This window comes from Brassica napus, chromosome C6 (assembly GCF_020379485.1).
Source record: "Brassica napus cultivar Da-Ae chromosome C6, Da-Ae, whole genome shotgun sequence".
NCBI lineage: Eukaryota > Viridiplantae > Streptophyta > Magnoliopsida > Brassicales > Brassicaceae > Brassica > Brassica napus.
In genome coordinates, this window is record NC_063449.1 from 44,960,915 (window position 1) to 44,979,964 (window position 19,050).

At 34.5% G+C, this 19,050-nt stretch overlaps 1 protein-coding gene and 1 pseudogene across 3 annotated transcripts; one reads left to right on the forward strand and one right to left on the reverse strand.

The window, feature by feature from the left end:
* The first annotated feature begins 4 nt into the window (after nucleotides 1–4).
* Nucleotides 5–4,614, forward strand: LOC106357255 (tip elongation aberrant protein 1). 3 transcript variants are annotated; one of them, XM_022704657.2, is made up of 12 exons: nucleotides 5–965; nucleotides 1,330–1,479; nucleotides 1,584–1,751; nucleotides 1,848–2,000; nucleotides 2,086–2,238; nucleotides 2,310–2,474; nucleotides 2,545–2,661; nucleotides 2,731–2,920; nucleotides 2,993–3,125; nucleotides 3,201–3,275; nucleotides 3,350–3,485; nucleotides 3,568–4,614. In XM_022704657.2, the coding sequence occupies exons 1-12, from the start codon at nucleotides 785–787 to the stop codon at nucleotides 3,624–3,626; spliced, it is 1,680 nt and encodes a 559-aa protein (XP_022560378.2). In that variant the 5' UTR covers nucleotides 5–784; the 3' UTR covers nucleotides 3,627–4,614. The 3 variants fall into 3 exon arrangements, with proteins under 3 accessions (XP_022560378.2, XP_013652385.2, XP_013652386.2); XM_013796931.3 differs by having other exon boundaries at nucleotides 2,993–3,275; XM_013796932.3 differs by having other exon boundaries at nucleotides 29–965; nucleotides 2,996–3,275.
* On the reverse strand, nucleotides 4,383–17,827 carry LOC125589128 (annotated as a pseudogene).
* Between the last annotated feature and the right edge of the window lie 1,223 nt (nucleotides 17,828–19,050).

Here is a 19,050-nt window from a genome sequence, read left to right on the forward strand (position 1 = left end):
AAGAAAATACATAGTTAATAAGATAATAGCAGTGGTTATGTTTAACATTGTGAGACAATTATTATTACCATTGACATTTCGGACAATGACATTAAATTTGGTTAATAGCCCAAGTCCAATCGATGTCAATCAAGAAGATCTTATTGAACAAACAAGTTGTTCGAGTAAACTGACACAAAAAAAGACAATGATGATAAAGAGCATACAAAAATTTTAATATCAAAATCACATATTTTTTTTAACTCTCAATCTTCGTAATACATAGTTTTACATTTGTTTTGTACAACAAACTTATTGTTATATTTATTTTCTAAAGAAATCGTTTATGTATTTCATTTTTGCTCAATCATTTTATGTTTATGTCAATAAATATTATAACGATATTCTGAACCCATGAGTGTGTAAACTAATTATAGATTCATTGCAGTAAAGTTCATAAAAGAAGCAAAAAAAAACAGAAAATTTAATGTGCAATTAATATGGTAGACATCATCAGAGTGTCGCTAATTACTCACTGGACAGAGTACTTAACGCTTGAGGAAAATAAAATTACTCGTTGGATTTAACCGCAAACGCGAAAAAGCTCCGTTCGTCACGTTTGCGGTTGCCATCGTTAAGAACCCAAAACAGAGAAAGCACCTTTTATCCTCTGTATCGCCGTAAGAAGTAAAGAATCATTTGCATTTTCGGTTTTCCCGACTTCAATTTTATAACCTCCTTTTAGAATTTTCCCGCACTTTCCCAACCCAAAGGAAGAATCTTTTCTTTCTTTTCCCAGGAAACAATGAGGTGGGAGAGGGTCCGACGACAAAACCAGCAAGTGGGTCTCGGTGATTCTTCTTCAGGGCCAGGGAAGAGGTGGGGACACACTTGTAACGCCATTAAAGGAGGCAGGTTTGTCTACGTTTTCGGTGGATTCGGTAGAGACGATTGCTTAACGAATCAAGTTCATGTCTTTGACGCTGGTGAGTGTTCTTGAAGTTACATCACCTCAGTGGAAAAAGTTGTCGCCTTTTTACTAAATGCAGTTAGTGTGCGTCGATTCTCGTAGTGGGTTTTACAAAAGTATCAGTCTTTGTTTGATCTGTGTAATCTTTTTGTTCGTTCGTGCGGTAGACCCCATTTACTATACACCATTCTCAAAAAGTTATCTTCTTTTGTAGCTAATCTTGATCTTTTTCCTTTTGTACGTATCCATTGTTTCTTTCCCTTGGAACTGCACTTGAATGGTTTAGACTTTATGATTCTTGCTGAAGGTTGATTAGTTATTTGTTGGTGTTTTGTTGTTACTTACTTATAGCCTACTTTTCAAAAACTTCATTGTTGCAGGAACGCAGATATGGACTAAACCGGTGATCAGAGGCGTGCCGCCTTCTCCGAGAGACAGTCACAGCTGTACAACGGTTGGGGATCACCTTTTTGTGTTTGGTGGTACTGATGGGAAGAATCATCTCAATGATCTGCATGTGCTAGATACTTGTAAGCTCTTCCATCTCTTCTTATGGTTTCTAGTTAGATCAAGAAACTGTTCCTGGTATGAGGTTTTTGGATTTGAATCTATTGTGTGTGTGTGTGTGTGACAGCTTCACATACTTGGAAATGCGTGGATGCTAGAGGGGAAGGACCCGAGGCAAGAGAGGCTCATAGTGCCACGCTTGTTGGCAAACGCATTTTCATATTCGGTGGCTGTGGGAAAGCTTCTGGTTCTGATGATGAAGTCTTCTATAATGACCTTTACATACTCAACACAGGTATATCTTCAGAATACCTTTTTCAGCTTCTGTGCTATTTTTTATACTTGTTTTTTTTTTGACGCATGTAATTGAATTGGCTATAATCCTGTTTAGAGACTTTAACGTGGCAACGAGCTGTAACAACTGGGAATCCACCCTCTGCACGAGACAGCCACACTTGCTCAACCTGGAAGAACAAAATCATTGTAGTAGGTGGTGAAGATTTGGATGATTATTATCTCTCCGATGTTCATATCCTTGACACAGGTGCAACAAGCACCTAATCTTTTAATGCATGCGTGTGTGTATATATATGTCTTCTGATATTTTCTGGTTCTGTATTTTTTTTCAGAAACGTTTGTATGGAAGCAGATGAAAACTTCAGGGCAGGTGTTAACACCTCGAGCTGGTCATGTCACTGTTCCAATCGAGAGGACCCTGTTTGTATTTGGAGGGTTTACTGATTCTCAGAACCTTTATGATGATCTCTATGTGCTTGATGTGGGTATGTAACTTAGACCTCACGCCTGTGTTTGCTTTATCTGTCTTCTGATATCAAAATAAATATTATTGTAGAAACGGGTGTATGGTCCAAGTTAGTTGCCATGGAAGAAGGGCCAGCTGCTAGATTCTCTGCTGGAGCTGTGTGTTTAGGTCCTTACAAGGCTGGTTCTTTTTTCTTTCTTGGTGGCTGCAATAAGAGTCTTGAGCCGTTGGATGATATTTACTACCTACACACAGGTTTTGTTTTGACCGTTCACTTGGAAGGTTGCTTATTATTCTCCTAATCTTCTTTGCTTATTGCCAACAGATGGTGGATACAATGCACGGTTTGATCAAACTCCAGGGAGGTTATCTCTAAGGAAACAAATGAAGCTAAAATGCCAAGCGCAGAAACTAGCTGTGGCTGGAACCAGCACTAATCAAGGTGTGTTGTTAACACAGAAATCTTATTCCAGGAAGTTGCATTTACCATAATTATATGGTTTTATTGCAGGAAGAGAGAATCTCCCTTTGAGCATTGGCTCGATGTATCAAGGGAAAACGGTTTTTCAAGCCAGGGTTACTGAAAACGTTCCTTTAGGTTACTCTATAGAAACAATCATTGATGGGAAGGTGCTTCGGGGTTTTTTGTTTTCAAACAGACAAAGCTCTGGTCTAACGGTAGATCCAAGCGTTAGCAGTGGGTAAGTGTTAAAGTTATAGTTTCTCTTTATGCGCATTTGTTGTAGAGCATGTTTGATTTTGTTGGTTGTTAGCAGGAAAAGGCCTGCTATGTCGGATGCTGATTGTGATCATGGAGCAAAGTCACAGAGAATTTTGAGCGAGGATGCAGCAGGTAGTAGCCAGCAAGCTGGTCCAGTGGATCCTTCTGATGATGCTAACAAGAAGGTTGCAGATTCAGATGATATTCACACGTCTATGATTGACACTGCTGATGCTAATGTAAACATTGCGAGACCACAGGAGGCAGAAACTGCTGCTGTTGCCGCTGATGTGAAATCTGATGTGAAAGATCAAGATCCTTCTCAACTCAATATGGTATGAATGATTATCTCCAGCTATTTGGAATGATGCTGTTTCTTACCAGAATTTATACTGAATATACTCTGTAGGACGCTGTGAACGCAGAAACATCACCGGTTACTCTTGATCAGGCGAATGCAGAGCCACTGAGAAATGAGACAACAACAGACGTTGGTGCTGCTACTGAAGCTGGTCCTGGAGGAGATTCATCGCCACAGAACCAAGGTGATTCATGAACAGACGTGATTTAACAGATCCTATCTATGATTGAGTATAAAATCCTTAACTTATTACTTGTGTTGAACAGATGATGGAACAATTGCTGTGGAAGATGCACAGGCAGACCAAAAACCGCAACCGCATTAACTAGATGAATGATCTTTTGGGTGTGTATAGTAGGATCTTGAGATAGCATTTGGTGTTAAAAGCTGAAGTAGAAGAAAGTGGAGGATGAGTAGAAGAAGCTAACTCTCGTGTTAAGGTCTTTTGTTTCGTATTTTGATCTGCAATACAAACAGCTCCTCTGTTGTTATTACATTTTGGTTTCAATTTGCAAGCAAAAGTTATGCCTTAATGAAGTTTTTTTCTTTCTTAACACACGCAAACAAACATAGTAGTTACTACATTCTAAAGAAACTTTACAAGTGAAATGTACCAACTATGAAGATTACGTTTGACATTGGTCTTTGTCAGGACTGGTGAATGAGATCGTGCATGAGAGAAACCAGCTGTCTGCTAGCAAAGTCAAGAAGACGAAAACTCATTTCGCAGAGCAGTAGCTTAGGATGGTGAAGGAACTCTCAATATATACAAGAGGTTTCGCTTCTTTCTCTAACACTCTGGTCTTTCTTTTGCTCTTCTGATTCATATGATCGTTTTTGGTTCTTCAGTATTATACAGAAGGTAATTTATCATATGGTGTGTTATGTAATAAGTGACTGAAGTTCTTTTTTTTTTGATCAAACAAGTGACTGAAGTTCTTTAAAGCATTAATATTAAGAGAATTCATGGAAGCAGAAAAAGAACTCTATGTATCTTATATATATTCTGTTCGGCTTTCCTTTTCTACTTGGCGTTTCATGCAAGTTCTTGTATTCTTATCTTATATTACCTATTGACCAATCATTAAACCATCTTTTAGATATATGTTTGTGCATGGGATGCATTACCTTTATTCAAAATAAGGAACAGTACATAGGATATGTGAAACAAAGCAGGATGTTTTGACAAGAAGAGCAACGGATGGAGGGCACAAGAATGGATTTGGCACCACCAACGATAGTCTTACCACAACAAACTTTTCGCCTTGTGGATGAAAGCATCAACGAGGTAGAACCAAAACCTCCTCCAAGGAGAGTCGAAAGAGAGAGAGGAGCATATTCCAATAAGTATAGCCACATACGCTGCAGCCAAACTCCAGTAGAAAGATACCATGTCCACTATAGACTCATCAGCTTCCACTCCGTTATCTGGTTCTTGATAGTGACTTCTGTCGCAGCTTGTGTTGATTGATAGTCCACAAAGAAGAGGATTACCTAAGTAGCTTTGCACATCAAAGGTATTAAACTGCTTTCCTTGTGGAATGACTCCAGATAAGTTGTTGAAGGAGACATTGAAAACAGCTAGGCTGCTCAGCTCTGTTAGTTGTGATGGGATCCAGCCTTGTAACCTGTTGAAGGAGAGATCAAGGCTTTCCACATTCTTCAGACCTGAAAAGTTTTCTGGTATCGATCCTGATAACTTGTTGTGAGAAAGATTAAGAGCTTGTAGCTCCAGAAGACCTCCAAGATCTGCTGGGATATCACCACTCAACTCATTTTCTGAGAGATCCATTCCATACAATAATTTGAGATTTCTGCCCAGGTAGGTATCGTATCGGTGTTTTGTTGCAAATTCAACTTTAATCTGGGTGTCTGGAACGTAAACAATCCTAAAAGAATCCAGTACAATAAGAGACTTGAACAACATGCTGTATTCCTGCTCATATAACTGAATAACTCCGCCGGAAACACCCCCGTAATGCTGATCAGATAATGTATCCTCTTTCCCAAAAGCAAATGATGTATTGCTGAAGCATGAAGGTATGGATCCATTCAGCCTATTGTTGGAAAGATCCAGAAGTTTGATGCCTTGTAGGCCACACAACTGGCGAGGAATACTGCCTGTTAAATTATTCCCCCGAAGAAGAAGAGTATGTGTGTCTTTCGTATAGGTGAACTCCGGAACATTCCCAGACAATCTGTTATTTCTCAGATCAAGTACAGCTACATGCGTTAGCAATGTCTCTGGAATAACCCCTGATAGATTATTATCTTGAAAGAGTAAAAGGGCCTTCCCTAAAGAATTGACGTGAGGAGGTATATCCCCAGATAAGGTATTTGCAGAGATGTCCACTAGCTGAAGAAAGGGTATGTCGAACAACGAAATAGGTATTTCACCTTCCAAAGAGTTGTTCGAAAGTAGTAGTGCGTTTAAGGCCTGAAGTTCCCCAATCCAACTCGGAATAACACCTATGAGATTGTTGTTTGAAATGTCAAGCAGTTGCAAGCCTCTCAAGTTCAGTAAACCTTGACCAATCTTTCCAGTAAACAGATTGTTATCCATAGACAACTCCCAAATACCAGTGAAGTTGGCTGATTCCGGAAGCACCTCTCCACCTAATTGGTTATGTGAAAGTCTCAAGACAAAGATGGAATGACAACCCATTACAAAACTTCTTGGAAGCTTTCCATGGAAGCTGTTGTGAGATATATCAAGATATCCAATCTCTTTCATGTTACCCAAAGAAGAAGGTAGATATCCTTGAAAACCGTTATCAGCTAGTTTCATATATCGCCAATAGCCAATGAGGAAAATCTCCATAAATTTTATTGTTAGAAAGATCTAGGCGACTCAAATCCTTTTGGTGTAGGAGAAAATTAGGAACCTTCACCAAGTTGCAAGATGGTAGTTCAACAACACTCGGTTGAAATTTTGGATTCCAAGAACCTTCAGACTCTACTTGAAATGATTTGGATCTTGAACCAAGTCTAAAAACTCTAAGCTGTGATAGGTTGGCAAGCCACCCAACTGAGAATGCACCTTCAAAGTTGTTTTCTAACAACGATAAATAGGTAAGTGATCCAAGGTTACCGAGAGAAGGTGGCAGTTTCCCAGTCAAATTATTTGATGAGAGATCAAGAACTCTAAGTCCAGTCAAGCCAGTTAAGCATAAAGGAAGCTGACCTACAAGTTTGTTTCGACTGACATAAAGCTCTTGCAAACTCTTCATTTCGCAAATCCCTGCAATGATCAAATGCAAATTTACTTACAATGAGTAAGTGTAATTCACCACCGTTTTTAGTGACGTATCATAAGATATGTTTAGACTTGCCTTGCAGTCCCATTGATGCAGAAAATTCATTATCACTTAGATCCAGAGCTTTCATCTTCCTCAGTGCAGATGAATCTGCCACATGATAAAGCCAACACAAAGGAAAACAACTTTTCCTATGAACATGATGATCCCAAGAAAATATATTATATGGACAGTGGTTTTGAGCTACCTACCTTTTATTGGTACAGAGCCATTAAGTTTGTTTTCACTCAGGTCTAGCAGTTCTAGGTTTGTCAAATCTTTAAGTTCTGAAAAAAATTCAACAAATATAAGACCTAATACTTATCAAATAAAAAAAACAGGTTATATATGCCTACAAAAAAACAAAACTAAGTAAATACACATTCACTATTAGACAATTTTAAACTCAAAACTAAACCTACTACGGCCTACAAGATTCTCCCTACGGTATGGTGTCATTACTAATTATTTTTACACACACATATTCATTTAATCCTCTCTGTTTACACACAAAAATCAAGAAACTCATTTTTTTGATCAAACATAAATTCATTCCTTAAAGATAGTTCATCCTCCACCAACGGAGATTACAGAAAGCAATGCAAGAGCTGACTTAGCCACAGAGTCAGCCTCACGGTTGCATAAGCGAGGTACATGAGAAAAGGAAATAGCATCAAAGAAGGAACTAAAGTGATAAATGTCAAACACAATACCAAACAAAGCTGGCCTAAACTCCTTGTTCCTCAAGAGGTTGATGAGAGTGAGGGAGTCACTGGAGGAAGAGGCTGTGTAGAACTAGGTATTCCAATAAATGCAACGGTGGAGAGAGTCATTCAAACTTATAGGAGAAGAAGGCGTAGAGTTCCTATTTTACAGCAGATAGAACAAGAGATTATGGCTCTGCAGGAGAGAAGTCTTAATCAGCTGGATGATGTTTGTTTGTGGAAAAGAGAGAGTGGTGACTACGCATCGGAGTTTTCTACTTCCCAAACTTGGAACTTGTTACGAGAGAAGAAGCAGAAGGTTCCCTGGTCTAAAGGTATTTGGTTTCCTGAAGCCACACCAAAATTCTCCTTTATGGCATGGATTGTCATTCATAACAGGCTGGCTACTGGTGATAGGATACTTAAGTGGAATCCTCAAGCAGTGTCTGTTTGCTGGTTATGTAAAACACATTTGGAGACTAGAGATCATCTTTTTTTCGAGTGTGAATATTCAAAGGAAGTCTGGTTGGGGTTAACTAGAGGTTTAACAGGCAGTGGAGTGTGTCAATGGTTGCAGGTTATGCAGATACTGACCAATGGTTTACATGAAAGGGTAGTGACGTTCTTATGGAGGTATTGTTTCCAATCTGTTCTTCATGCGATTTGGATGGAAAGGAATACTAGGCGTGTGGAGGATAAAGCTCTGCCAACTTCTTGTCTTATGATAAAGTTGGACAAGCAGGTCAGAAACAGAATTACTTCTTTGAGAAGGAAGAATGGAGGTAAATATGAGAAAGCAATGGAGGAATGGTTTAAAAGAAGGTGAAGAAAGGAGTATGGAAGTTAAGCAATAGATATGAGTTCTTTTTTGTAATAGGAAGCAGTCCCCTCTGTAAAAAAGTTTTTTTGAAGTGAATAAAATTTAAAATTCTTTCGAAAAAAAAAAGAGAGTGAGGGAGTCGGACAGAATCAAGAGGCGTTTAATATTTGGTCATAACCGCAATACAAACTGCAAGCGCTTCAGCCATGAGCAAAGAGGAGACGAGGGGGCGAGAGTCGCACAGACGGGGGAGCCTAGCAGCATCCTGGTGGCCCGAGAAGATACCACCTAAGCTGCAGTCACCTGAGTTCACATCCCAAGCGGCGTCTACATGACAGACGATGGTATCGGGAGGAGGCGACAGTGACGAGACCATCAACCCTTGTCAAAAGAGTCCCTGCCCATCCTTAGTAGTTGATGAAGCATGATCCTGAGCGTTTTACCACTCTCGTGCATCTGAGATGGATTTGTTTAAGACCTCCATACTGGAGTACACTTTATTATCAAAGCAGAGTTTATTGCGAACCTTCCATATATTCCAAAGAATCCATGGCCAGCGGGGAACAGTGAGGCCTACTGGCGGCAGGTAAATGATGTTAGGGCATGAGGTGATGAACGCCATCATGGATGATTCATTGGGAGGCAAAGACCACAGGATTGGAGCTCTGGCCCAGACCTCCTTAGCCACCAAACAGAGGAGTAAAGCATGAATGTCATCCTCTGTTCCATCACAAGTTTTGCACGGGAAGGAGGCGATCCCTCGAGAAGCCAAGTTAGCGCTTACAGGTATGGCCTTCTTCACTACTTTCCAGAGAAAGACCTTAAGCTTTGGGGAAGTTTGCACGTTCCAGATAAGCTTATTCCAATTAAAAGGTTGCGGGGCCGTTGGATCAGCCATCGCCAGCCTCATGCAAGCTCCATACCCTGATCTAGTAGAATAGTTACCAGATTTTTCGAAGACCCATGCAGGTCGATCTTCCACTGGAGCTGAACTTGTGAAAATCTTCAAAATACTTTCCTCATACTGTGGCAGGATTTTTCTGATCTTATCAATCTCCCAGTTGTTAGAGAGCTTACAAAGAAGGTCACTGACGAAGAGGTTAGAAGCAGAAAGTGTAGGGGGACCAATTGGCGTAGTTGGGGAGTCACAACTTAACCAGGGGTCCTGCCAGAACCTTATATTCTCCCCATTTCTAACTGACCACGTCAGGCCCGCGCGAAGGGCTTCCCGACCTGCCAAGATTCCCCGCCATCCGTGCGAGGCTGAGGATGGTACCGAGCCAGGGCCGGCCCTGAGATTTATGGGGCCGTAGGCGGTTTTTAAAAAATTCCAGCTAAAAATTTCTTTTAGTAAATTTGGGGGCCTAAAAAAAAAATTTTGGGGGTTTTTTTCTATGTAATTTTTTCCAAAATTTTTGGGGGCCTAAGGCCAATGTTTCGTTAGGCTTTGCCCAGGACCGGCCCTGTACCGAGCAGTCCATAAAGTTTGAATCCCGAACATATTTGCCTAAGAGGACCCGAGCAACAAGCGACTGGGGTTGAGTAATCAATCTCCATCCTATTTTGGCCAATAATGCATCGTTAAACATCTCCACATCTCTGAACCCGAGCCATCCAGCATGCTTTGGTTTGGTTAGAGTGGACCAAGCAACCCAATATATCTTCCGCTTCTGAGGGTTAGCATCCCACCAAAATCTAGTCAAGAGAGACTAGATTTTTTTTTGCATAGAGACTTAGGGAGCTTGAAGCACGACATGGCGTAGCAAAGCATTGCCGTTAGGACAGCTTTCAATAAAACTTGCTTGCCGGCTCCCGAGAGAAAATTAGTTGTCCAACTATGAGCTTTCTGTCTGATACGATCCAATATAGCAGCAAAGATGTCCCTCTTGCCAAACAGCTCGGAAAGACCCAAATATTTCCCGATGCCACCCTCGGAGTCAATAGAAAGTACCGTCTTAACTCTGGTCTTAACCTCAGGGGAAGTTCTGGCCGAGAAAGTGATAGCCACTTCTGCGAAATTAATGTGTTGCCTTGGTAAGGTTTCATACCGGATCAGGGTGTTTCAAAGGTTGCCAACACTTGCCGGATTGGATTTGCAGCAGAATATGGTATCATCGGCAAAGATAAGATGTTTGATAGAGGGGCTGGATCGAGAAACCCGGATACCGGACAAAGAGCCATCTCCAAGGGCCTTGTCACACAAGGAAAACAGGACCTCGGTGTACAGAATAAAGATATAGGGTGATAGTGGGTCGTTCTGTCGAATCCCACGAGACGGTTTGACTGCACCATGCAGAGAACCATTAACGAGGAAGGAGTATGAGACAGTCTTGATGCAAGTCATCACCCAAGAGACACATAGTGAATCGAAACCAAGCTGATTCAGGACTGCCCTGATGAAACTCCATTCCATGCGGTCATAGGCTTTACTCATGTCCGTTTTTACCACTATGGAGCAATGTTTTTTAGCCTCCAAGGTCCGAAGATAGTGTAAGGTTTCATGTGTGATCAAAACATTGTCCCCGATAGCTCTCCCGGAGACAAATGCAGACTGAAGAAACTCATTTTCAAAAGAAAGGAATCATGTTGTATTGAAAAAATTATCACTTCGGTCAAGCCCTCTCATCATTGTTTTCGTTTCGATTAAATGTCCCAAATTGATTTTGAAATGTTTTTTTCTTCTGTCTGCACCAGTAGCCTGACTGGAAAATCACATGCGAGACACTTGCGACAACGACCGCTTTGTTCAAAACCCGACGATCCGACCTGTTTCTGTCTCCGTCGGGAGTCCCAGCAATTTTCCACTGGAGTCTGGTACGTTCTAAGTTTGCAATAATCTAGTGACTTGTTAGAGTAATTCTTTTTACAGTCAATATCTATTTAGTTAAATGGTAACTTCTATGTCACCCTTATTATAGTAGATCTGAATAGATGGGATGGCTGTCCCAACTTATCCTACATTATACATGTGATGAATATAACCTAGACGTTAACTTTTTAAGTAGTCTCTGTCTTATTTACTTTATAAACGATTTTGTAGGGATCTACTTACAAGTTACTTAATTGGTAATGGCTGTAGCTTTAAAATTTTTGCTGTAGAAAAAAATCTGTAAATTTTTTGTTGTGGCTTTAGATTTTATTGCTGTAGAATTTTATGGACAGCACTAAAAAATTGCTTTGGATATTTGGCTCTGCAGAGCACTTGTACAGCTGTAGGTTATTTCAAGAGCTGTGGTTTCAAAAAAGAATTTAAAGCTTGATTGCTCTGAATTTGATGCTTTAGAAATAAATAGGGCTGTGGACAGCACCTACAGCAACTACCAATCACCTTCTTATATTGCATCATTTATTATTGTCTGTAGATATTGAATTTTTCACTAGTTTATAACCTAAAGATATTTATCAGATACTTGTTGGAGTCTTCAAACGTGGTTATGATATATGTTTAGTTAGATGTTAATGTATTTTGTATCAGGTATTAATATCTCATGATGATATCTATTTAGTAGAGCGTCAACGAATATTATTGCAGCAGTTATGAGTAGCTATACGCTCTAAACTCTGACTTTATTGTGTATTGTTTAATGTTGTAGGTGGAGGTAATGTCTCTTGTAGAGTAAGTTGGAGACTCCACACTAGCTAAAGCCAATTTTCGTTAGCATGATGAGGTAGCAAACGAGTACGGACAACATGGTCTGGCTTATCGGCGAAGGGCGTGTTTTCAAAAAGGCTATGTCTCCCTCGGTCATTACTTTCGACTTCTCAATGCCTCTCATCGGATCCACTACCGATCTTCCTCTCCCACATCGCAGCCTTCGTCAACATCAGCATACAATTTTGCAAGTAACATTGTTTTTAGTGTCTAACTTTAGATAATTGTACTGAATACATTCCAGTTACATATTAGTGTTATAGTTAATCGGTAAATTTAGACACAAATAATATAACATATTAGTGTTATAGCTAACTAGTAAATCTAGATAACCGGATGCTAATTTGCATACTTCTAAAATGATAATTTGTGTAGTTTTAACACATATGTTAGCGGTTAAACCAACATAATACATCTACGCCATAAAATATACATGCACCATAAATTTGCCTGGTAAGAGAATAACTTAGACCTATAGTAGCTTTTTTGTTCTTTGTATGATTTAAACCAATGTTCATATAGTGCTTGATTTCAATTTTAGGTATCATCCAGATGTTGTCCAAAAAAAAAGGTATCATCCAGATATTGTTTATGTTAGCCGGCAATTTTGTTAGTTACATGATACTATTTATAGTTCATTGGATACTAGTTCATGTATTTCTAAATGATAAACTCATGTGATTCTAACACATAGGTTAGCGATTATACCAAAGTAATTCATTTAACCTCTAATTTCTGAAACTCGTAAACACAGATTCTTTTTTACCAGTCAAGTCAAATCATAACAGCTATAGACACTATTATTTTTAACTTTCTACTTCATATGTTTCAGAAATAACTGTCGTTCTGGAATTTTGCATACAAATTAAGAAACTAATTAAATGTTCAAATTTGTCTTTGTTTAACCATTATAATTGCATTATATTTATTGTTTATCTTAATTTAATTTGGGGCAAAAAAAATTAATAAAAATTTGTATTAAAATTATAAAATGATAATTATTTTGTAACGAAAATTTAAATTACAACTACACTTAATTTGAAATAGAATAAATATTTATTTACTGTTACAAAGTAGTATCTTTAAGGTTAAGTGATCCCTCCTAATGTATAACGACCTATACTTTCTGTAGACATTAATTGGTTATGCCAACTTGTAACTGCTAAATGCAACTCCTATATTGCTATTTTTAAAACTATCTTTTCAGATAGATAAAATCAGCGTAGGGTATATTCTTAACTTTGCACAAAGAGGTATATACCTAATTATCTCTAAATAAACTACTAAATCGGACTGACGACATCATTAGTAACTAGGTCAACTTGTGCATCCACTTATTACTAGTGGACATAAAAACATACCTTTAGCAGGAAAAGGACTATTCAAGTAGCAGTTCTCCCGAAGATAAAGAGTTGTAAGTGATGTAGCGGCATTAAGAAAGGGAAATATGCTGTTGTTGAAACGATTTAAAGTAAGATCCAGAATCTCCAAGTTTTTTAATCTCCCTAAGCTTTTATAACCTGCAAACAAGAATCTTGTTAAACATTTAATAATGATAACATATCTCAATCATTTATATACCTAATCTTCTCTATTAAAAAGAGAAGAAATACATTTTGAAATAACATTCATTTTGGAATATTGAAGTTTTCGTCTTTTTAACTCATAAGATAAAATTACATTTAATGTGGGATAAATTTTTTTTTTTTTAAATCAATACCGAGCTATTTAAGAAAATTTCGTCCATATATAGTAAAAACTCTATAAATCAATAATGTTGGAGCTATGGTATTTTATTAATTTATAGAATCATTAATCTATAAAAAATTTCCTTTTCTAAATTTTGTATTTTAAGATATAGTTTTTATTTTTCCTAAAATAAGAAAAATATCTGATTTTAATGTATATACATTAGTTAATTTTTGAAATTTGACATTCATATTGTTTTATTATATTATTTGATGTATATAAATATGTTTCATAGAATTTAAATATGGTTTCAGATATAATTTTATTAAACCTCATCAAAATAAATTAAATGTTAAGTAAATATAAAATAATTACATTATGAATATAAAATAAATTATAGAATAGTTTGTTTGTACTCATATAAAATGTACATACATATAAATTATAAATTTTATAATTTGAGTAGGACCATCTATTTACATAGGACTTTCTAAATAATATTATCATATTATTTTATCGATTTGTGTCATATTTTGAACCGATCCAATTTTAAATTAGAAAAATTTATTAAAGGTGCTTATTAATTTATAGAGTATTAATTTATAGAGTTTATACTGTAACAAAGTGCATGGACTAACCATAGTAATCACTAAAATGGAACTCGTGTAAAAATTGACGCTTGTTGCTCAAAAAAAAAAATTGATGCCATTTCTCCAATCACGTTGTCCCTTATTCCTTTTGAATAAAAAGAAACAATGTTGTTGGTGTTACTTGAACCTAGGCGAATGCATGCTAAAATTAATTTATATTAATGCCATTATATTTGTAGTTTAATTTAATGGAATTAATATAAATTTAAACAACATTTTTCAAATATTTTTCCTTTAAATTTAATGGAATTAATATAAAAACTACATTAAATAAAACTATTGAAAAATAAATATAAGGATGGTTTAAATAAATATTTTACTTGGAAGATATAATCATATATGGTTTATTTTAAAAGATAAATATGTGATAAAATAAAGAATATAATATTTATTTGGATTTGAACATATTTACTAAGATCCCAAAATATATAGTTATAAGTAAACAATATTTTTTTTGAAAATATGATAATAACCATTATGCTCACATTCAAAATTAACACAATATATTCTACTTAAAATATAAATCAAAATCCATAAATATCTAAACATTCAGTTAACACAATATATGTTCTCTAGCATGAAATTTAACTTTACAAGCCTTTATGAAAAGTATATATTTAACTATATTAATAATAATTTGTCTATAACTTTTAGAAATATTATAACAACATATAAGTAACTATATTATTATATTTATATTAAGTTTAAAACTTATATTTAATAAAGGTAAATCAGATGACTAAATATTAATTAATTTGAAATTCTTGTTAAATAATATTGTGTTAACACTATAGATAGATAATAAAAAATATATCAATATCATTTATATTGAAAATTCTATTTAGTTATCCAGTAGCATGGTTTATTTGGTGTTCAAATATAATAATATAATACATATCATTACTATTTATGCTACTTACCTAACTTAAAGTATTTTTATAATATATATAGGTTTTTTTTTTTGCATCATTCAAAGCAGTACTTTTAAAAGGATATATAAAAATACTACTGAATTCAAAGAAAAACATATAAAATGTGAAATAATTCATGTTTTATGATATCCGTCAACCACAAATTTTATAAATTTCATTATACTTACTATCAAAGCAAAAACAGAATAAACATTGAAAACAAAATAAACTAATTATAATTTATAACAAATTACTATTAAAATCAACATATGATTTGTACAAAAAAAAATACATGTTAGTTGTTACTACAACTAACATGTTGATATGGAAACAAAAATAAATCTTTGCATAGTCCGGGCTTAAGAAATATAAAATAATTCTATTAAAACACACATAAACACATAAAATCTGGAGTGAAATTAGATTTTTTTTTTTTAACCATGCGTAGAAATAATCATTTTAAATATAATATAATATTATTTTAAAATTTTAGTTTTGATATTAGTATTTCATATTTTAATTTCATCGGTTTGGAAAAAAAAATCATAAATGGATTTTGGGGATTTTTGTAGTCTTTTTTTGGTTTAACTATTTTTGATTTGATATTATCTAAATTTCAATAGAACTGATATTATTGTCAAAAAAAAAACAAATAGAACTGATATTAAATTTTATTAAAAAATATATTATTTTTAATAACTATTTATTTTAAATATGTCTCTTATCACCTAGTAAAATATAAAATATATAACTTAATACAATAAAAATTCTATAAATTAATACTCGATAAATTTATATACGATAAGTTAATAAATTTTTCATGTCTCAAGTTGGGCTGATGTAAAATATGACATCATTAGTGAAAATAATAAGATAATAATATTTAAAAAAATCCTAGTTAAATATATGATTCCAATGAAATCATAAATTAATAATTATGATATGTATAAATTTTTATATACATAAATAAACCATTTTATTGTTTATTAATATTCAAAATGAATTGTATCTCTAATTTTTATTTTTAATATCAATATTTTGGTGTTACTTTATTGAACTACATATAGATCATTCAACATACATAAATTGTATCAAATAATTTAAATAAATTAAAATGAAATTCAAATCTATAAAGTTTTAACTAATATATAATATTATAAAATAAAATATTATTTTCTTCTTTTAAATAAAGTATTTTTAAAAATATCTAAAAATAGAAAATTTCTATAAATTAACAACTATATAAATTAATAAATTATCAAAACCCAAAATTATTAATTTATAGAGTTTTTACCATATAAAACAAACAAATTAAAAGATATACAGTGCCACAATTAAAAAAAAAATAGAACATAACTCCGTTTAAATCATCTTAAATGGAAAAAGATGGTAATAAAAGTAAAGCAAAACGACCATAAAAGTTCACATATAATATAAAATCAAACACTTAGAACTAAAACACAAATGTTAAACGAAATTATAATGAAGACAAACTCTCTACCTAAAACACCCGAGCTAACCATTAGTTTAGTATAGTTGTTAGACTACCGTGGAAAATTTATCAACTGTCGATAAATGTTAACAACTGTTGATAAATTTATTTGTTGAAAAAAAATACTAATGTGGCAAATTTAGTGTTGAAAATTATCAACATTGTTGAAAAATAAATTTGGATCATTTTTATATGACATGATAAATATTGATAAGACCAAAATAATAAATTTATTTTTCATATTTTAATTGCAATAGAAATAGATGGATGAAGACAAGTGTAAGAAATTGATTAGATGCTCATATTTTCTAACTTTTTTTAATCTTAATTATTTAACATCAATTATTTTATAATAATTATAATTATATATAAAAAATTTATATCAAAATTCATCATTTTTCATACTCTATAAATATAGATATGTTTTATTTCATTTGGACACAAAAAATTCATTTTTTATTTATAATATATAATCACAAAAGCATAAAATAAAAGTATGAATAAATTTGGTGGAACAGATTATTGTAATTTTTTAAACAAAATCATTGGAGAAAATAAAAATTGAATCAATGTTGAAGTGTGACTTGGAAGAAAGAGAAAATGAAAATAATTTGAAAATAAGATGTTGTAAACATGTAAGAAAATTCAGATGGCCGTTTGATGTGATTGCAACACGTGGCACACAGACATGAGCAACTCAATGCAGAAACAGGGAAATCCAAGCATTTTGAAACGGTAGATTCTTTTGAGGGCATATATCCCTAACAAAATGATGGAACTGACCACAAGATAACCGTTTAGGTTAAATATACGATGTTTCAGTGGAAAATTGGTGAGTACCTTCAACATCGTCAAACAAGCCAATGAAGAAGCTACCTCCTAAGTCCAGACTACGAACATCTTCAAAGGGATGCAGCAAAGAAAGATTTAGGAGAGAATTTTTGTTGAAGTACGGTGTACCAAATGCAATCTCGGCTACCCTTTGGCTTGTACGATTGCACTTAACTCCCTCCCAAAGGCAGCAATCGACCTTTGTGTCGTTAGTCCAAGTAGAGAGAACATAGCCGAACCACTTTTCTTCAGTAATTGACATTAAGTATTTTCTGAGCTCCAACAAAGCCTTTCTTTCTTTTTCAACACAGCTTTTGTATCCATGTAGCTGCCCCAACAGTAATATCACCAATATCACATATTTTCCCATGAAAAACTTCCTCTCCATTTTATTTTTGTTATGATTGTGAGTTCAATGCAAATGCCTTCACCGCTGTCTATAAATACAACAGAAAAAAGATTCTGTACAATTAGAAAATTCCAAGTCTTTGTTAACGACAACAATTTAAAGCCCTGACACACGTTAGATGAGTGATCGCTATCGTTTACTTATAACTGCACGATAAGAAAAGTCAAGGTCATTGCAGGGAACACTGATATATGTCTCGCCTAAGAGGGACACATTTACCAAAAAAAACGTTAACAAAGACTTTGGTTGAAAGGTAAAGAAATCAAGAAAATGTGTGGTCAGCCTCTCTTAGAGGATTAGGCTTTTATATATCACATGGCCGTGACTGTTTACAATTACACCCAACAGTCGAAATGAATCGGGTGGTGGATAGATGATTATCCTCTCACCATTATAAAGATTAAAGTACAGAAGAATTATTTTTTAATCCTCATTATACAAAAAGTTCAAGCATTGGGAGTAAAAACTGAAAACTTCTAATCTTGCTAATTTTTCATATGCCCGTTTTTGGTTCTCCTGTAACTAGCAGGAAAATAATCATATTGTGTGTTATGTAATAAATGAAGTACTTGAGATTGTTACCTGAAGTAAAAAGAAGCTGTAAAAGCAATAAAGATTAGGAGTCCGATTGGTAATTGTTGTAGCTTTAAAAATTTTGCTGTAGAAAAAAATTTGTAAACTTTTTACTGTGGTTTTAAATTTTATTGCTGTAGAATTTTATGGAAATCAGTAAAAAATTACTTTGGATATTTGGCTCTGCAGAGTACTTGTACAAGTGTAGGTTATTTCAAGAGCTGTGGTTTTAAAAAAAAATTTAAAATTTGATTGCTCTGAATTTGGTGCTGTAGAAATAAATATGGCTGTGGACAACACGTACAACAACTACTAATCAACCCCCTAAGAGAATTCATGAAAGGAGACAAAGAACAAACGGGTAATTCTCTGTATTCATGCAAGTTCTCGTATTTCTTATATTTAAGTATAAAATTTATTGAACCAACCACTATATTTATTGAACCAACAACCAAACCATTAATTACATTTATTCAAAGACAGAGAGTACGCATAATTTTTTGATGTATCCTCTTTACTCGTACCAAATAATACTACTTCTGTATCAACATAAGTTCTGTTTAAGATTTTTGCACATAAATTAAGAAAATATAATTTTTTATATAATTTACTTTGGTTAAATAAAAATATCACTAAATGAAACTAGTTCAACCAATAAAATAAAACAGTATTTTGTAATTGGTCATAAAATTCAAATGATATTAAATTCTATTTAGAATAGT

Bases quoted from the DNA above. Each gene is read 5' to 3' on its own strand.
- LOC106357255 (XM_013796931.3), top strand. From the start codon at position 785: ATGAGGTGGGAGAGGGTCCGACGACAAAACCAGCAAGTGGGTCTCGGT. The intron at 2,662-2,730 runs GTGTGTTGTTAA...GTTTTATTGCAG, and splicing joins TGGAACCAGCACTAATCAAG to GAAGAGAGAATCTCCCTTTG. The intron at 2,921-2,992 runs GTAAGTGTTAAA...GTTGGTTGTTAG, and splicing joins GATCCAAGCGTTAGCAGTGG to CAGGAAAAGGCCTGCTATGT.